The sequence below is a fragment of the Apis cerana genome, linkage group LG1, assembly GCF_029169275.1.
Source record: "Apis cerana isolate GH-2021 linkage group LG1, AcerK_1.0, whole genome shotgun sequence".
Classification (NCBI taxonomy): Eukaryota; Metazoa; Arthropoda; class Insecta; order Hymenoptera; family Apidae; genus Apis; species Apis cerana.
In genome coordinates this window covers 2588843-2609641 of record NC_083852.1, presented here as the reverse complement: position 1 = coordinate 2609641, position 20799 = coordinate 2588843, and the positions used below count along the sequence as shown (strand labels likewise).

At 41.4% G+C, this 20799-nt stretch overlaps 1 protein-coding gene across 39 annotated transcripts in view; it reads right to left on the bottom strand.

Moving 5' to 3' along the window:
- The window catches only part of LOC107992839 (protein muscleblind), a 455871-nt gene that overhangs the window by 297559 nt on the left and 137513 nt on the right, over window positions 1-20799 (bottom strand). Inside the window, exon 4 of one of the 39 annotated variants that reach the window (XM_017048937.3) lies at window positions 9182-11986. The exons of the other annotated variants lie outside the window; for them this stretch is intronic. Coding sequence (XP_016904426.1) covers window positions 11963-11986 — 24 coding nt within the window. The 3' untranslated portion in view covers window positions 9182-11962. Of the gene's footprint in view, window positions 1-9181; window positions 11987-20799 lie in introns of those variants that run through there. 39 annotated transcript variants of the gene reach the window in all.

Genomic DNA, 20799 nt, shown 5'->3' with positions numbered 1-20799 from the left:
GTTGAAATCGCTTGGTTGGAATCCGTGCGTCGCCGTGAACGGGACGCGACTATCGATACATGGCGGTTGTGTCCCGTGAAAATTGGATAATTTTGGAAGGAGGGGAAAAGGGAGAGATTGTGGAACGTCGATACGATTGTTGGCGAAATGCGACGTCGAAATTTCGAGGGCGATGCCAGTTAATGCGATTCGATCTACCTGGGGATAACGGCGAAGGGAAAGTCGATAATTAACCAAGGATATTAGATGCACTCTAGAAGATCCTGAGAGATTTCGCACTGTCTAGACGGAGAATCAAACAGTCGACTGTTATTCATCTCGGAGCTGTGGCCCGAGGAATAAATTAATCTGTATTCACAGGGACGGCTATTAACCTAACCGTGGAAAATTTGGAAAATCCACGGAGGAATCGACGGCCAAACAATCCAAACTTAGTCAAACACGGTCAAACTGGATTATCCAGCGAATAAATAAATAAATAATTGCTTCGAAACACCGAAAGGAATTTGTCTCTCTTCTCAAACTCGTTCAAACTGTAATCAGAATTGAAAATTATCAAGAAAAAAAATCGAAATACTAAAAAAAGTGTTCTCTCTAAAAGAAATAGGCAGATATAGTTTACGAACCGAATAAGATCGAATCAAACTTGCTCAAACGATGAAAAAAACTGGAAACTACGTACCAAAGAATCTCTTTAAAATCGGTTTAAAAACAAGAATATTTCTTCCTTCACGAAAATCCGCAATAAATGGACGTAAAACGAGGTGAATCTTGGTCAAACCGCGCTAACAAATCCCAATAGAGAGGGAAGAATCGGTATAAAATCGAATCACTGAGAAAAGAATCCGCCTCTGCCCGAGTGTCTAAGGTTTCACCAAGGACCTCGAGCTGGACGAGGAACAAAGCGAGACGTCGTTCTTAAGAGGAGAATCTCGTCGAAGGACGTCCCGCCGCGGTTCCTGGCGGAGCGAACAGGTTTTAGTTCTCACAGTGACGCGGTCCAGGACGAGCAGAATTTCACGAGGCGATCGTGCCTCGCACGATCTTACATCTATCGTCGTTCCACTCCTCTTATTGTACGAGTCACAAAATAATCGAAGGGCGAATAGTCTTCCATCATCGTGAACAATGCTGCGTCGAACGAGGAGGGTTGGGATCGACGCAGCGAGGGATCGGGAAGGGAAATTTCGAATAATATGGAATTTTATTTCGCTTTCTCGTCCATTCTCTTCGAGAGGTATCGAAATAAAAATAGTAAAAACGACAAGAGTGAAATTCTTCCCTCGATTCGATACGAAATCTTGTCCCGTCGAAAGGCAAACGAGAAAAAGAAACGGTTAAATGGTTCCTCGTGAGAAAGATCGTCGAATCCGTAAAGCGGATAATTACGCGCGTCGCGCGGTTGATCCAACTACTTGGTTTCGTTCCAGTAAGCAGGATCTTCCTCGTCCTTCCGATCTTGACAAAAAGACCGAAGTTGAAGCACTGGGTGGAAGATAAGTCGGAATATCGAGGGAGGGAGAAAAGTTGAAACGGCGGTTCATCGCGCCAGAAACTTCGACACCGTCCCGTCGATGATTCGTCCCCCCTCTCTCTCTCTCCAACCGGATGAATTATAACGTCGCCGTCTCCTGGACGGGCCAGTCGACCGACTCGATAATCGCATTAATGAAAACGCCCGCTTTCTGCCCCGGAATTTATTCCATATTACCGGTACGTCCTCGATAATTCGACGTTTATAACCGGCCTGTGGAAATCGTATTTATGGGCCGTGTGTCAATATTTGATCGCGGACGGCCGATTTTCTCGCCGCGCCTCCCCCTGATTCGCACCACGATCACGTGGCCAATCGTTGCTGGTCAATCGGTGTGTAATTCGTTTTCCTTTTTTTCTTTTTTTGTTGATTCCTCCCTGTTCTTGTTTTCTTTTCTTTTTTTCTTTTTTGAGAGAGAGAGAGAGGAGAGAGGGATTGCTCGCCTCTTATATACCTAAACTCATTTATTCCTCCGCGTATTTGCATAATCGTCTTAAAACATCTTATCAATCTTATTCCGGAGTGGAAGAATTCGAAAATAAGAGTCACGCACGATCGACGGTGACAAAAATAATATAACTCGAAAAACCTGGCTCCACTGATTCTTCCATTTATCGTGAAACTTAAAAAAAAATTGCCAAGCTGATCCAACTGTTAACTGTCCTTGAAAGCGCAGCTTGTCAACTCACGTCCAAGAGAAACACGAGCGATATCCATATCCATCTCCTCGTATACCCCATGGATCATCAACCTTAACATCCCCGCGCAAAAATCAAGGACAACATCCCAGGTTCCTTTTTCTTTCTTTCTTTCTTTCTTTTCTTTTTTACGAGCGCTCGGTGTCGGAGGTATTTCAGCTTAGAGTTTGGAGTTTTGTCGCAGAGGGCGCCGAGAGGAGGGTAATCCCGAGCAAGGCGTAAAACCGTTGGAATACGGCCGGGAAGAGAGAAGAGAGTGGGTTACGCCTTTCTTCCGCGGCCCCTTTTCAACCGCGGTATCGTCGTCTGACAAAAATTTCGCCCGCCAATCGGACACGTGTTAGTTGTACGGCGTAATAGAGAGGGCATTTGCGTTGATAATTCGATCGTGGCCCGTGGAAATTGGACACGAGGTTCGTGAACGACGGAACGTGCCGTGTTTGTTAACCGTAATTCGGTGAATCGTTGTTCGGTGGCGCGGCTTCCGGCAACGCGATGGAAAAAACGGGAAAAATAAAAATGGAAGGGGGGAGGAAAAAAAAAAAGAAGAGGAATATATCGTGACTTTGGGTGAGCGGCGTTTAATGAACGGGTAATTTCGTTTCGACGATCGATGGAAGAGGGACGGGACCGGCGAATGAGGTTATTTATGCGTGTCGAAGGGACGGATTTTCGAGAGGAGAGAATGGAGCAACCTGAGAGAGTTTTTCCAAATCATCAGATCAAATTTCACGAATTGAAATTCAATTTATCGGAAAAGAAAAAGAAGAAACTCGGAAAAATATGGAGAAATGTGGAATATCGAGGTAAGATCCAAATTAACAAATCCACCAAAATTGCGATCCGCCAACCAAGTCTCAAACGTCTCTCCTTCCTCTCCTCCTTCCCGCGAGGGAAATTGTGAATTAAACCGGAACGCCTTCCCTCCGACACTTCCCTCGCCTCACTCGTAAACAGACAGTGGGCGAGAGAAAATTGCCAACGCGAAATATTCCCTCTCGTGGCAGAAGAAAGAAAGAGAGAGCGGCACGCTCGCTCCCTTAATTCCCAATATTTTTTCGAGACACACCCTTCAGCTCGGGCTCAACTTGTTGCGCTTTACGAGCACGTCACCGCCCGCTGAAATTCCTATTTGTTCCGGCGCACGATGGAGACTGGCCATGGATGCGAGCCGGTGGATGAAAAAGAACGAGAGAGAGAGAGAGATAGGGAGACAGGGGGAAAAGGAAAGAAAAAGAGGATAAAAGAAATAAAAGGAGGAGAGAAGAGAAGAGAGGGCAAGGGTGGTGGGTTGGACTCGGTGGAACGGAAGTTGGAAGGGCGAGGTAAGAAAGGACGCGTGTTCACCGGGCCAGAGGAATTTATGTACACACGCACACGCGCGCGTGTATGCAAAATAGAAAATGGAAAAAGAGGGCAGAGGGAGAGGGAGGGAAAGGGAAGAGGGCAAAAGGACCGCCTCGAAAGCCGGCATTGGACAGGTCCTCGGGAGCTGTGGGTAGGAAATTGCGTCTCAAGGGCAAATGGAGAGCCACTGGACCGGAAAGATGAGGATGAATAATAAGGGCGGAGCCGCGAGGGGAAACGAGTGCTAACTATACTTTGCGACGTGGTTGCGAAACTCGTTCCGTATCGATAGCTTATCCGTATATTTCCCTAAATATATCTATCCGGATATATTAATTATACCGATTTTGTTTTCAAAAATTCTTGTTCGTCGATCATCAATAAAGGAAACGTATAGACGTGAATTGGAATCGTAGTACGCGATATAAATTGTAACAAATATTCCCAAATCTCCAAGAAAATAAACGGAAGTAATTGGATGATTTCGTCAGCAAAGTTTAAACGTGGAATTAAAAAAGCAAAGAAGAATGGGAAGAGAGGGGTATCTAGCGTGGAAGAAACAAATTGCAGGAATGGGAGGAGGGATAGGAACGGTAGGGACGTTTAATGACGGAGAATTGCAAGTAATGGGGGGTAACGCGCCCTATTTAACGCCTCACCTTATCCCATCGCACGAAATAACCCCTGCTGCATCCCCGTTAATATTTTCTTATCGCCGACGCGCGCCTCTCTTTCGCCTTACGTCGCATTGCACGTCGACCCGAGACTCCTATCTTCGCACTCTGCTCGTCCGACCGAATTATTACGCTTCCAGGACACAATTTCGTGCGAGGAGGGGGATAACGTCCCACTTGGTTTGCACGCGTACGCCTTGAGGACGAGATTGCGAGGGATGGGCCTCTCACGCTCGAGCATGAATTTATTCCCGTTTCGCCTCGTTGTCTTCCGTTTCTTTTCGATCTTGAACGTATTTTCGAAATTTAATTCTCTCGAGTGATATTTTTAATGCAAAATTTTCTTGCTAGATAACGAGCGAATCGTCGAAACTACCGAAGAAGAAGAATGTTACTTTCGCAAAGTATAATGATCGTACAAGGGAAATTTATTGGACGGAATTAATTATGCCTACATCAAGGATACTCTGATTGAATTAACGAGAATATGTAATTCAGTGAACCGATGACCGTTTAAATGATACGTATTAATTTCTTCGCTAATCACCATTTAATTAATTATAATTATATTTCAAGTGATTATAATATTACCGCGATCATCGCGTGAAATGAATTAATAAATAAGTTTCACGTTTCAAAATATAGCAATAGACGTTATTCGATCTGAAAATGTTGTTATTTTATAATTAAACTTGATAAAAAAAAAAGAAGAAAATAAAAAAAGGAAAGATCGTTTAATTATTCGATTCGCTTCAATTTCAAGTTGAAGTATCGAGAAATTCCACTTTAATTAATACTTCCGATTGGCAAGAGCCGGTAGTCTACTTCCTTTTGAAGCCAACTTCGCGCCGAAGTCTAGTCCTGCGTTCGTAAAAACATCGCAATTATCTCACCTGTTTCCAACGAAGTAATTTTCTACAAATTTTTTTCAATTCTAACGAATTAAAAGTTGTACTAATGACATATCGATTTATATTCTAAGTCTACGATAAATTAAAAATTAAAATTACTAAAAATATAATATAAATTAATTATGGTATATTTTCAGTTTTTTAACATTGAAATCGTTGAAAAAGTGTAAACCAATAACGATGCTCGACTGGTGTGAACGTATTGATAAATAAGAAAGTCGGGAAACTGTATGTAAAACTCCTTCAACAAGGGACGAATCGTTGAATTCGTAATTCCGTCGTATAATATAAGCTTCGTTTCTTTTTCCCCCGATTAACCGAGTAATTAGTTTTACTTTTCCATAAAACACACGTTCGAATCGTTAAAATTTTTCAACGAAACTTAACCAGTATCCTCTAACGAACTTTTCGCAATGTTCCACTTGATTTATGCGCCGGTGTATTAACTCGTCGAAAACCATTTTTCAAACGGTTGGGTTGGATATTTGTAACTTTGCCAACGTTTTCAAAGTTTACCGACAAACTCTTTTATCGTGTCATTAGTTCGCCCCTCCCCTCCCCCTTCTCTAAGTTTCTTTCAGTAAGGATATCCTTTCGAAAAATTATAATCTTTCGAAGCTAGGATCGATTCCATTCCCCGAATAAAATCTTTAAGGAAAAGGAAAAACAGGCCATTCGAAATGAAACTAAACGTATCACGATTGCTTGAGACACAGAATTCAAACCGAAAATTAACAATTGAAAAATTACTTGTATAATTCGCTTCGATAATTTATTGCTCCAAATTATACGTCGAGATTATACGAAAAAACGGATCGACCTAATAATACCTACGTAAAGTAAACGTTGTTCAAGCATTATTTAACAAGCAATTACTCAAAGTAACTTTAATTCTAAAACATTCCAACTACTTACTTTTTTCCAGGTTTGACCAAAATTGATCAGAGTTTCATCTACTTTCATCTACCTCCCCCCCTCCCCCGTATCGAGAACGTATTCACCATGCCTCGGCGTATATTCATCGGTCACACGGAAAACGTTCCCCAAAACGGGGTAAAAAAAAAAAAAAAGAAAAAAGAAAAAGAGGAGAAAAAAAAGTTTCCAGGTATCGTGGATCGATCGGGGCAAAAGGGCTCGTTGCTCGGTCTCTTTCTCTCCTCCCTCGCCGAGTCGAGGTCTCGCGCCTCCTTTTAGGAGGCATCCAGCGAAAATCGTTGCGAAAGACTGAAATCGTATTAAGCGGGAGAGCGACGTAACGAAGGTGAATGTAAACTAGGCACGAAAGGACCCGGGCGTATAAAGCGAAAGGTGGGCAGAGGTGCGCTTCTACCGAAGGGGAGAGAGAAAGAGAAAGAGAGAGATAAAAAAGGGAGGAGTGGCAGGGTACAAGGGAGAGAAAAAAAGACATCGAAGGCATCGACGTTGAGGCACACCGTGTATATATATATATATATATATAAGAGTCGAGCCGAAACGAGGTCTGGTCTCATGAACCTTACATAAACCAACCTCGTCTTACTCTTTTCTCCCATCTCTTTCTCCCTTGCCCGTGTGTTACTCGCCCTCCCTTTCTTCCTCCTTCTCGAGCGTCCCTCCGGGCGAGATACGGTATTAAGCCACACGGTCACATAAAACGCTTTTAATTTCGTATTTCTTTATTCGAAGCCGACGGTGCTCTTTCCAGGGATGAGGTGGAGGTGTGGGACGTCGAACGTGGTATGTCGAATTTCAACTCGTCGAGGATTGCTTCGTGAATTCTTTTTTGTTTTTTATTCGTAGTTATTCGAAATATTTGTTATTACAAAATAGAATATGCGTCGCGTCTATAATTTTGTGCTTATCTGACTTAATGCTATTTTTTCCCTTTTTTACGTAATAATACTTAATTTCCAATTCGAAAAGAAAATATTTACTTTCTCAATAATCGCGTTACATACAAATCATTCGCATTTTTCCGATTCATCTAATTCATCTCGTTTAAAATCGAGCAACAGTCTGACCGGAATCATGGAAGAAGGTTTATCGAAAGATTCGAAACAAAGTGTCTCAGTCGCAAGCCGATATCGAAGCATCTTACCTCGAGGAGGAAAAGAAGGAGGAGGAGGAGGAGTGTAAAAACGCCGTTGAAAATATTCGATTTCCGGAGGAAGGAGGCGAGAGAGAGAGAGAGAGAGAGATGGAGCGAAAGTAGGCGAGCCCCTTAAAGCGTTCGGCACGTAGTAGCCAAGCCTCGAAGAATAGGGACGAAACGGTCCTCGACTTAGCACGGCCCTGATCGAACCGACCAGAATCTCCACCACCCCTGCCCACCTTTATTCCCGTCATATTTCCACGCTCGCTCTCTCGTGCACCCCTATCGCCCCCTCTTTTACTTGCGGTCTCCCTTTGTATTCATGAGGTCGGGAATCAGGGGTGGATCGTTCCTTGATCGTTGTAAACGCGAGGAACATCCAAGATTTTCCCTTTCGCTGAATTTTCGCCCAATTTTTCTTCTTTTTAAATCCCCTTCTTCAATTTCCAGATATGTTACGCGCGACGATACGCAGTTCGACGATTTCGACGCGTCTCTAATTCGAGTTATAAAATTGAAAAGTACGAAGTAGGCAATTTTATTTTAGCTTCCTGGAATTTTAATTAATATTAATTATGTTACTACTTGTTCGATATTCAAAATATTCAAAGCATTGAAGAAACCAGAGAAAAGAATCGGGATATGATAAAAATCACGAGGATCGAGCGACTATCTATATATTCGCGATCATTTCGCTTCTCGTTCCAGGAAAGAGAAGAAGAAGGGAAAAAACAAAGTATCGGACGAAAACTCGGCGTTTCTTCATCTCCTCGTAACGACGGAATGAACCGATGCAGAAACTAATGTCGACGAGGACGAACGGAGAACCGCTGGCGTAGGAACGAAGCCACAATGCCAACCGATTGATTTACGTTGCTCGTTACGCGGACCACTGCTTCGAAGAGAGAAAAATAAATTGATAGGGAGGGGGGGAGGAAGAGAAGCAGAAGAAAGGAGAAGTGAAAGGCAAAAGAGAGACAGAGAGAGAGAGAAAAGAGAAAGAGAAAGGCAGAGGATCTCTCGCGAAGCGGAGATCGCGCTTTTCATGAATGAAAAAAAAAAAAAAGAAGAAAAGAAGAAGAAGAAATAAGAATAAGGGGAAGTCGACGAGAAATGCAAAACGAGAGAGATTTCGTTTCTCTCTCGTGTTCGATCACGCCCCGCTAATCGCGACTTTTGTTAAGATCAACGATCCTTTCTTTCTCCTACTTTTCCTCTTCTTCATTTCCGCGCCGAAACTTATCCAATAAAGTCGTCGATTTTGTCTTCGATATCCTCTCCCCTCCCCTTCTCCCCCCACAGGCTACGTGACCCGAGGCGAAACAAATTTCCACCACGGGAACAACGTTCGACATACTAATTTCGGCGATCGATGCCCCCCCTTTCCCCCTCCATCCCCCACGCGATTATTCGTCCCCGTTCCCCCTATTTTTTTCCCCCGGCCGAAATAATTGGACGACGTTGTTCGATCCTAGAAAAATCGCGAATCCCGTGCGCCACGGGAGAAAGAGGGAGAAAGAGTAGGGGAGGGAGGAGGAGGAAAGTGAAAATTGAATTTCGACTCGTGGAAATCAATTTGTTACGAAAGTTGTACGAAATTTATTTGAAATCGAAATAAATAATAATCGTCAAGTGATTAATTTAATCGTTCCTTATATTTTATTATACGAAAGATGATCGTTTTTATTCGAATTTTACTTTCCCTCCGATGCACTTTCGAAAAAAACTTACTTCGATCGGTATTTTTATTTAAATATATACACTCGAATAATATTTGTTATTCTACTCATAAGTATTTAGTCCATAGTTAATTGCGATTAACAATGATGAGGGACCAATTATTCGAGACCGACACGTCGTTCGTTCTCAACCTAAAATTTTCTATTCCATCTCTAATCTACGATCCCTTGGGTTTTTTTCTCGATATCGCTTCGGAATTATTATTATTTTTGGAAGTCTAACAATCTTTGCACGAAGAAAATTCGAATTGGATTCCGTTTATTAACTCGATTCTCGTCTTTCGCGTATTTATCTTCACGAAATGGACGAGCTATTGTTTCGAGCTTACTTATACGTTTATTCGAATCAGAATCGTATCAAAGGTCTAAAGAAATTTCACTTTATGCAAGATTGAACGAGTCCCCCGGCCCACACTCGACGGAACAAGTAAATTTCTCCTCTCGATGTTCGGCAAACAAACACGATCTCGATGGATTAACGGTAGGTTTGCAATGCCGATGTTTGCAAAGAGTTTAAAAGAGTTACTTTTCGAGCAAGTGACACGTATTGTTTGCGCGAGATTGTAACACTCTGTATGGAGAGACGGCTGATTGCGAGGAACAACTACGACGACGAGGACGACGACGACGACACATGACGCAATTGCGGTGACTCACGAGTTTGTTTAAATAAGTCTGATGGTTTTATTTGTCGAGATTGCACACAGGGTGTGTAACTCGTGCTACGACTTATTCCGAGTGACGCAAGCGGACTATGCGAAATTAAAAAAAAATTTTTTTAAATTTTATTCTTGTTAAATACATCAGATCCGAATTTTTGAAATGAAAAAAAAATTGCAATTGAACCTGATTGATCGATTAATTTTTTACTTTTCTTTTCGATAAATTTATTTCGAAAAATATAATATCCTTTTATAATATTTTATAACGTTTTTAATGGAAAAAAAAAGATGGCAAAATAATCTGTCCGCAGCGATGACGACACGCTGATTGATAACTAATTTATTTTAATACGTTCAATAAACTAATTATTAAGGATAATTAATTTTAATTCGGATTAATGGGGGGGATATTCGAAACAACGTGTTGATGCGGTCGCAAGAAGGCAAATATTGAAAAGCGGGAAGCACGATAATTGGTGGAATGGCAAAGAATTAGTGGGATTGGATAAAGGGCGTATTATTACGTTTAAATGTTTAATTAGATACTTCAAAATTCTCTCTTTCTCTCTCTCACTCTCTCATTCGTGGTTAGTTATTTAACGCAACAAACAAACGATCAAATTCAATTCCTCTTCACAACAAATTTCGACTTTTATAAACAGTAATTAATCCTTTTGTTTAAAATCGAACAGACGGAGGAGCCACGATTTTAAATTATCCTTTTTTCCCTTCTTTAAACATTTTATACAATTTATACTATCCTTCTTTTTCGTGTCTCAAAATTCCACTTCTCTTTTATTCCAAAAATCATTCTCCCATTTGCGAGTCATAGTAACTCAATCGGTCCAAGTATCGAGATCAGAAACCCATCAAAAATATTCGACCCGAGAATCAGAGAATAATTCGATATCCCAATATTATACTCGGAATCGCCTCGGATATTTCTTATTTAAATCCATGGAAGTAAAAAAAGAGGGCATGATAGACGATATAAGACGAATAAACGAACGAATTCGAGGGAGATGGGAGGAAGGGGAAAGAGAGAGAGGAATAGAGGCGGTTCATCGATATTCGCAGCAGACGCGTGAGACGGATCGAGGAGCGAATCGAGGAAAGGACGAGGAGACGACGATTGGATAAAGGAGAAAAGAAGGTAGCAATATCTTCCCCGAGAGGTAATCCTAGTCATTAGTGTCCCGATAGGTTTGCTTTAATACTGGCGCAAGCCTGTACATCCTTCTTTCGGGCTCGACCCCTCTTCCATGCCCGCGACTGGAAACCGATCCACCTCCCACCCGTCAAGTGACTAATGGATTCGAGGACTGGTCCCGATTGTAATTGCAGATGCACAGTCGATACACATCGGATCCCGTACATTCACAGCCTCGCGATCGAGAGATCGAGATAGGCGTGTTCCAATGTACGGGTATCATTCTCTCGGGTGTCGGGAGATGGAGGTCCTGCGTAGGCGTGTGTTCTAACCTTTATCCACGTGACAATTTTGATCAGTCTTAACCAGAAATTGCAAAAGATCCTTGAATGTGCGAATATCGCGATAAAAGGCTTCTTCTGCTCTTTATGTCTGTACATCGACTATAAAAATGTGATCTTGGAGGAATAACGATAAGAGTTGCGAATAAGTAATAATTGTATTCTAACCTTTATCCATGTGACAATTTTGATAATTCTGAATCCGAAATTACAAAAGATCCTTGAATGTACGTTCTCAGATGTCGGGATAAAAGGTTTCTTCTGCTCTTTATGTCCGTATATCGACAATTTTTGTTGATTTTAGCTATAAAGATGTGATTTTGAAGGAATAACGATAAATAATAATTGTATTCTAATTTTTATCCACGTGACAATTTTGATAATTCTTAATCCGAAATTGCAAAAGATCCTTGAATGCGTTCTCAGATGTCGCGATAAAAGGCTTCTTCTGCTCTTTATGTCTGTACATCGACAATAAAAATGTGATCTTAGAGGAATAGAAATAAGAGTTGCGAATAAGTAATAATTGTATTCTAACTTTTATCCACGTGACAATTTTTATCATTCTTAATCCAAAATTGTGTTCTCAGATCGGGATAAAAGATTCGCTCTTTTGCTCTTTATGTCTGTACATCGACAATTTTTATTGGTTTTAACTGTAAAGATGTGATCTTGGAGGAATAAGCGAATATGATATATGAATATGATAATTTAATTGTATTTGTTAAAATGAGAATTCGAGTATTTAAGTTTAATCTTAAGTTGGTACAAAGATTAGATATATCGTTTTGCAAGGTTATAATATTTGATCACTCACCACTCGTTGAAAGTCTGATTAATGGAATTTCACTTTGCTTACCTGCAACGAGAAAAAAAAGATTGCAATTAATAACAATTTTGTATTAAAGAAATTCATAATTTTAGTATTATAATTTTTAATTGGACGGAGACAGATCTTTATCGCGTACAGATAAAGTGATTGAATTGAAATTTTTGTCAACGCAATAATAACCCTCAAATAAACACTTTTATGAACACGAGTTGCAATAACTACTGGATCTCAAGCATCTTACTTGGAACATAATAAAACAAATATCATAAAGTCAACTATCCCTGGCACGAAAGATCGAAAAGAGGATCGCGTAAAACCCGAGTTGGATAACCGTAACGATAAGATTATTCGCTCTTGTCCCCTACTTTATTATTCTCCAAAAAGCCAGGCTATTAGTCGCGTTTACGATCCCGAGGAAAATAAAAAGTAATGCCGGATAGGTAGGTACAAAATATTCCCCAGAAATTTTATTTCCGCTATTACATACCTTCATTTTTCTTATTATTATTTTCGAAGAATTTTCCATAAATCATCCTTTGATCATCCCGTCGAGAGACGATTCTTTGATAAAGAATTATCCCGTCTTCTTCGTCATCACATTTTTATCCAATTTTATCATCATTTTATTCATCGAAATTATTAAACGAAATAAACGGAGATACGATGCTCTCCAAAAATGTTCCACGAATTAAGCTTCGAGAAGCATTGAAAAAAACCACTCGTTCAAAATTTCTACCCACCTAGGCACCAGAAATCTCCCCTTTCCCCGAAGATGTCGCAAGAGAAAATGCGCTAGAAATAAATCGAAGAAAAGATCAAGACACCCGGCTCGAAACGGAAACCGCGACGAAGGAGACGGAAACCTGGGCTATTTTACGAGCGGGCCCGACACCATCCACCGTTTTATCATCCATAAATTTAATCAAGCCCGCGATTGACACGAGCAGGATGGAGGGACAATGGCCCTGGCTTGGCCGAATGGCGCGACGAGGATGCCCACTTTTCCAAGCTTTCAATCAATGTCTCGTGGACCGCCTCCACCACGCTGTCATCCGGAACTCGTGCCACTAGGTGAGCCGAGGACTTGGCTCGAGGGTGAGAGAGAGAGAAAAAAATTGATAAAACGCGTGCCTCGCCTCCTCGAGGAAGGGCGATAAGCGGCGGAGAGGAGCAGCACCCTCGTACCTGCCTTCCATCCCGATAAGACACCGATACAACCGCGACAACCTTCGACACCCCGTCGATTTTCCAACTTCCGCCCGGGGAATAATGTCTCCGACCCCCAACCGCCTCCCTTCTTTTTGCCATTTTTTCTTTTTGCCCACGTTTTTTGAACAAGTTTCACGTAATAATTCCAGGCGAATTCGAGGAGGGCTGTTTGAGAGACAATTTTGTAAACATCTGGACAATGGTGTGTAATTTAAAAGTGGATAGGTAGGATGTATTAAAGGATAAATCGAGCTTGAAGTGTCTTCGATTGAAGGATAACGGACATCGTGTCGAAGTCGTGAATAATAAATAATAAAGAATTGGGAATTGGAGAGGATGTTTTGTTCTGGATTTAGTCGGAGGGAGGTATTTTTATTATGTTCTATTTTCGATGCAGGGTGAAACGAATTTTAAACGGAGCTCAGATATCGAATAGAAATTCCGAACACAACCAAATCAATTTCTCTCGTCATTTATCCTATCAATTTATTATTAGTTTGTTTAGAGAATTATTGCGAAGAACTCGCTCAGCTGTTCCGCAGGATATAATAAGAGAAGAAACGAACAAACAATGCTTGCTTCTCGCCTTTTTAATACCCTCGAAAAAGGAATATGGATCAATGAAATTCAAGACCGGCTAGATCACCAGGGAAAGCAATATGCGATTGCACGAGCACAGATTGCAGATCTTTGCCGACGATATGAAACCGAGGAGAGGCTCTGCACCTTTAGAAATGAATTCGAATCGTGCAAGAGTCTCGAGATCGATCGGTGGCTGAAACCGCTGACCTCGATAAACGTTCGCGTGTATATATGTATATATATATATATGTATATATATATATCATATATCAATCGATAATTACCCGAATTATACGACATCGTCTCGAATAATCATCCATTGATGGTCGAATAACATTGTAAATTTCTTCGAACGATTAACGAGAGAGGCGTACGCTCGAACAATGGCTCGGCCATCTCACGGCTGGTGTTTGCCTGAATTTCAAGCGCGAAATTATCGAAACGGCTCGACCGCCGTCCTTCCATTAGAGGAGGAGCTCCGTGTTATTAACGCTGCTACGTTCAAGGACACGGTTAATTAAGGAACAGTTGCGGACGCTTCTCAACTGTTAGGGTTGTTACGTAATTGGCGAGGCGACTGTCGGGCTTTGCTCGTGAAAGAAAAAGCTCTGTTTTCTCAAAACTTGATTCACGACTGACAAAGATGAGGCGTAAACTGATGAAATTCTTTCTCAATTTGGATTTTAAAAATATCTTGAGAGACGAGAGAGAGAGCAGTCTATTCTCGAAGATAATGATTCTGAAAGGGGGCAGATGGAAAACGATCCATCCGCCATTTTGTACGATTCAAAATTATTTATTATTTTGAAATATCTTCTTTCTTCGAGATCTACGATGATCCAATTGCACGAATATTGCACGCGAACGATCCTACCATTAACTACTTATAGCCGCACCAAAACTAGTGCGACATTTCACGGATAAACATTTCACCGGGGCAAAATTGCGAACGATCAAACAACCGCAACGGATCAACAATCGCTCTTCACCGAAACCCCCCCCTCTCTCTCACAAACACCACTTCACCGATCAAAGATTTACATTGACCGCGAAAACAAGCAGCTCGAACCCCTAATCCGTGCTCCGATCATTATGAAACCAGTATATCCGCGGCGCGAGATTATTCCCCCTGTGTTTCACCCACTGCCACCAGATGTCTCACTCGTCTTACTTTCTCGCAAGTGCTCTTGTTTAACTTTATACATATATAGTATTTAACTTGGATCTTGTTCGATGAATCTCGAAACGAATCCTCCTTTTCTCTGCCTATTTTTTACTTCCAGTTATCGATAATACGTAAAAGAATAATACGTATTTTACAATTAAACAAGTTCGTATATAACAGATATATTTATATTGAGCTCTTTCTTTTCGGATAATTGAAATCTAAAGTTTTATTTAATAATTTTTCCGACCAGACGCAATATCAATTTCTCCGCTCCCTCGCGAGTAAAAGAAAGAAACCACATCCCGATCGTTATGAAAGCAGCGCGAAATTATACCCCACGCTTGGCCCGCATACCCGAACAACGAGCCCCGAACTCGTTTTGTACCCCGAGTGGAGGATATTTGTCGTCCCTATGCGGAACTCGAAGCCCGGTACAAGGAGGAAACGTAACGGTCCCGGCAGCAAATCGATGGCAACGCTCGTTCGTTCCTCCAGTTTTCGTTCCACTCGTGACACACGGAGAGAAGTTTCGGAGAGAAACGAGCAACGGGCGAAACGTGTTTGGACGTTTGACTTACTGTCTTACGGGCTTGTTTATTTACGCGGCGTAGTAAACCACCTCGCGAAACAGAAATATATATATATATATATATAGGGAGCCGGATGGAAACTCGATGGAAATACGACGAGAGAAAAGTTTTACGCGAGGCGAATCGAAGATTCTGGAGAGCGAGAACCACGTTTTTTTCGTGCTCTCGATCGACTACGTTTCAAATTAACGATTGGAAATAAGTACGGTTGAAATACTCGAAAGATCTAAAAGTGAACTATGTTGATTTACCTTCCACTTTGCATGATAAAGTAGAATAATTACGGAGGATCGTAGGGAGGGGAAGGGAGGAGAGGGAATGAGATTCGAACTCGTGATTTCTTCGATCGGAAGTCGAGGGTCTTTCTCGTCCTCTTCACAGAAACGAAAAAGTGAGAGAGAAAGAAATGTTAGATTTTGATGAAATTTACACGAAAAATAGTTTTCGTCTATCTTTGATCTTCGGATACGCGTTCGTGGTGCAAATTTAAATTTATAACTCGAAAAGTAAAAGTTTAAAACTGTTTTCGATACCTGCGATATTTAGAATTACAATACAGGTATCCACGAAGCAATTCTTGATCCCGGCATCCCGTATTTTCATTAGAATAAAGGATACCAATTTACATGAAAATAAGAAAGCCGTTATACTCTCATCGTGTAACTCGTGGCGAAAGTCAATTAAAAAGAAGCGTTTAATCAGCTTCCTCTCGGCCGCTTATTTTTCACGTTTTGGTCGAGGAATTTGTGCGAGGGGTGGTGGGGACCAGTAACCAGCTGGTTAACCAGGATTGAAGGGTGAATTATCTGGAGATTTTCCACGGGAAAAAGGACGATCGGCTCGAATCGATCACCGCGACTATTCTTGACGGTGTGGGCTACAATTTTTTCCTTCTTTTTCCCCATCCCTCGATGGGACGCTGATTTATCGTTGCAAGGTAAACAACGGTGTTGGCATTACACGTAGGCATCAATCCGTGGCCCATTAGGCGTATGCCTAATTTTTAATTAATCAACCGTTCGCTTGAAATCACAAAAGTGCAAAGGACGAAGTATGAAAAAAATTGCCTCTTTCGACGAGTCTAATCGATCTATCACACGTTTTTGATTTTGCATATATTTTGTTTCCTTTTAACAAGAAAACGATACTTTCAATCGAGATATTTTTTAAATCTGAATTTAAATATAAAGGAACGAAAAGTATTTATGTAAATTGGCGATGTTTTAAATCGAAAGTTGTGTGTGTTAACAGTGATTTCGCGTCCCCACTTCCGTAGCATAATTTGTACCTTGTAACAGCGCTAATTTATACCGTTGTAAACTATACACAATCCGTGACCCGTATTACCTAAAATACTATCTTCGCCAACGATCAGGTTTGTTATCAATATAATTATTACGCTTGTATTACCGCGTGCCAGTTCTCAACGGCCTCAACTTGCTCCTATCGCAATACGTTGTTGCGTACGTACAAACTTGTATACCCGAATTCAAAATTCTCGAATAAATCATCGATATATTCACCACTGAATCGAACGTTAAATCCACACCGTATTCGTAAACTTGAATAACCGCTTAAAAAATATTTCCGTAGAATACGGGATAAATATAATTTTAATTGATTTAACGACTATTATTATCTCATCCTTAGAAATTCTTACATTGTCCACGAAAGAAACAATCTCCCTTTGTCTTTAAACCTCGGGATCACGCGGTTCTTAAAGCGCAGGAGAAAATCTTTTCCTCAGTTTGGGAAGGAAAATAAGGTATTCTCGAGATGCAACAAACGATCAAACAAATCCCCGATGTTTTTGTCCTCGGCCATAATAAATTTCGCGCATCCTGTTTGTCACCGGGCCGATCCCCTTTTTTTCTTTTCCTCTTCCCTCCCTCATCTGGAGGGAGAAGGGTGGGCGCTTTAAACGAAGAGCCGAGAGACGTCGGCTTTAATGCCTATTAGCTACGTCGGAAATTGGACACACCATAAAAATTTCAGTGCGGAGAAATGACAAGAGGTGAGATCGGCCAGGCTCGAGGGGATGGGGAGGGCGGGGGACAAACGAGAAAAATAATACGGGAGAGAAGGAGAGGAGAGGAAAAGGTGGAAGAAGGAAGGGTAGAAACGCGAGAGATCGATGAAAGGAGTGGCGAGTGAAAAAGAGAAAGAGAGAGAAAAAAGGGGCGCGTATGGGTTTTAACAAAAGTCTCCTAATTAAAATGGCGGATTGGTCGGGGATAAATGGCCGATTTCGGCATTTTCTTCTCCTTTCAATCGTTTTAATTCGTATACGTGCGCGTATATTTCACACTCTTCTGCCTTGAATGGATCTTGTTTCCTCCCCTCGCGATGATGGAATTTTTAGTTATCGCCCTAGAATTAAAATTTTCGCAACGAGGCGAAGCGAAATTCGAAATTTTTCGTAGAGAAGAAAACACAAAGCATCGAGAATACGCGGCGCAATAGTTCTTAATTAAAAAAAAATAATTCCTTCCTCCCATAAAGAAGTGCTCGAAACTCTCGAAACTCTTGAAATTCTCAAAAACTTCCCCTCAGGTTCAGACTGGTATCCAGAATACCACGAATCCACGCGTCAACCATCCCGTTTAAGAATTCTCGAGAAGAACGAAAAGGAGAGCAGGCAGGCGAGCGAATTTTTTTCCCCCCTAACCGAAAAATATATTATCCGCGTGTCCAGGTTTCTCCCCTCCCCTCCTCCTTTCCTCTCTCTCTCTCTCTCTCTCTCTCTCTCTTTTCCACGAGCCACTTTATCACGAGCAAATTGGCAAGTTACGCGGTGTAACAAGTTTGCAGGGTGGAGAAGGGGGGTAAGGGGTGGTCGGTCGGTTCAGCAAATTCAAAACGCGATGAATTTACTCCGGTGTCGGTGACCGACGCCGGTGTTACCGCGCCAGAGAGCTAACTGAATTATTTTCAAGCTGCGCGACAACCTCCCCCCCTCCCCGACAAAGGGATATTTTCGCGCGCGCGAGATACGTACGAGGGAACGAGACGATCCCTTTCTAATGCGCGGCCAGTTTTAAATGCTATGGAAATTTCTATGGAGCGCGCGTTTAATTTGGAGGGGGGATTGAGACGGATCGCGTGAAATATGGTGATTTGTTGGTTGTTGCTTTTATGGAAATGAAGATGCAATTATGGCGAGTTTTCGACTCTCTCCAAGGGATCGTTGGGGGATGTTGCAAAGTGTTACGTTTACGTATTTCATAATTTATTTTTGTTTCTTTAGAAACACTCTGTTCGAGTACTCTTCGAGTGGAAGGAATCGAGAGATTCCACTCGTTCGACGATTCGTTCGTTTCTTTAAAGGTATTGATTTTTTCCACGAATATTTTGTAACTGCAAAACCGATCTACGGCTGTAAAAAAAAAAGAAAAAATTCGTTCCTGCTCATTCATCTCCTCGTTCTACCGGAATTTCATCGAAATATTTCTTTTTTAAAACTAATTTCCAAGATTCGAAATTCCTAATATCGGACGAAAGAGCGAGGCAATTTCGCGAAAAGTTTTGCAAATACGGAGAAGAAAAAAGAAAGGAGGAATCTACACATCGTAATCGAGCAAGCGACGCAACAAACAAACAAACGAGCGAACAACAAAAGAATTATTTTTCTCGGAGCGTTTAAGCCGAAAATTTGGCGGTTCCACCGCTTCGCTCGCTCCGAACTGGAGCGTAGAAATAAATTGGAGCTGAAAATCCTACGACGTCGATAACAGACTCCGAAATTAGCTTCGGCCGTGCCGAATTCCCAATGGAGATTGAACGGGGCTCGTTGCGCCTCCGCTATCGTGAATAACTACGTTTAGTACGGCTGCCAGTAAATGGCCTCCCCGGTTAAATGGGTAAACGCGTGTATGTATACGCTGGAAAATCCCTGGTAGCCTGGAATTGCAGAGAACACGTGATAATTAAAGTTACAAAAAAATACGAGGCACGGTTGAAACGGGGGAGAGCTTCGAGGGCGGGCGAAAAAGGGGGAGAGGGAGAAAAAAGGAAGAAAGAAAGAAAGAAAGAAAGATAGACTCTTGGACACTTGCTCCGTGGATGTGACTTTCGTTGTAATTATCTTTCTAATTATTCGCCCTGTCCACTTGGCAAAATAAGAGCGAGACAGTTACGTCTTAATTAATCCGATTCTTCTGTTCGACCGATCGGTTCTTTTCGTCTCTCTTTTTCGAGTTTTGGTTCGACGATATTTCGTGTATCGTGATCTTTCATTTTAGATCTTTAACAAGAAATTGGAGAATATATACGGTTCGATGAAAATTCAATGAGCAAGTACCAATGAACGATTCGATTTCCCGAAAATCGTGAATCATAGAGAAAGTTTTTCCATTCGAATGTGTAAAAAAATATGTATATATTTCGAAGCATCTCCAATAATAATAAAATAAAAGTTACACAATAATCGAATTCATCGAGGCTAATAATTTCTATTTATTGTATTTCAATGAAAGCAAAAAGTTTTCCAGTTTATTTTCCGTTCATTCGCGAATAACAAATAATCGAAACTGGGAATCGGAAACACGTCAGAACGCGAACCCATCGGAAGGCTCGTTGTTTCGGAAAATGCCGACGGATTTCACGGTTCCGCGGGTACAATGGCAGAAGAAACGTGGAAAAATGGAAAATACTCAAGGATGATAACGAAGAGTCTGGCCATCCTCGATACGATAATCCAGCGGAAAAGCAACACGCGGCGCCACGGGCCGAAATTAGCATTTGTAAAGCGGGTAATATTTCGCGGTAGAACTGTTAAACCGACTTGACATTTATTTCCAACCCGTCCCCCCATATTTATTCAAACGAGCCGCCTTCTTCTCTCCACGAGAAGGGATCTTCTTCTCTGTCTAAAAAAAAAAAAAAAAAAAATCCGAATTATACCAAACCCGACGGATACACTTTACAATTATGACGTAATATTTGCAATTGTAACGAATAATATATAAATATCCATTAATGAAGCAAACTTTTTCAAACTACCCTTTTTACAAAGGATTAAAAATACTCTGAAATTCCTGGTTGGAGAAACCGTTCGTTTTATTATTATTATTATTATTATTAAAACGTATACGAAAAACGATCTCTCTCTCTCTCTCTCTCTCTCCCTCTTTTCGTGACCAAATTTCAGAGAACAGTGAAGGAAAATACACGGATCGAGCCGCAAATGGTCGGAGAAGCGGATATCCCATCCCACGATCCCGCATAACCCACGAACTTTCTATCGTGAACGTGAAATTCCCCGCAAGGGAGGGAATCGAAGACGCAATCGA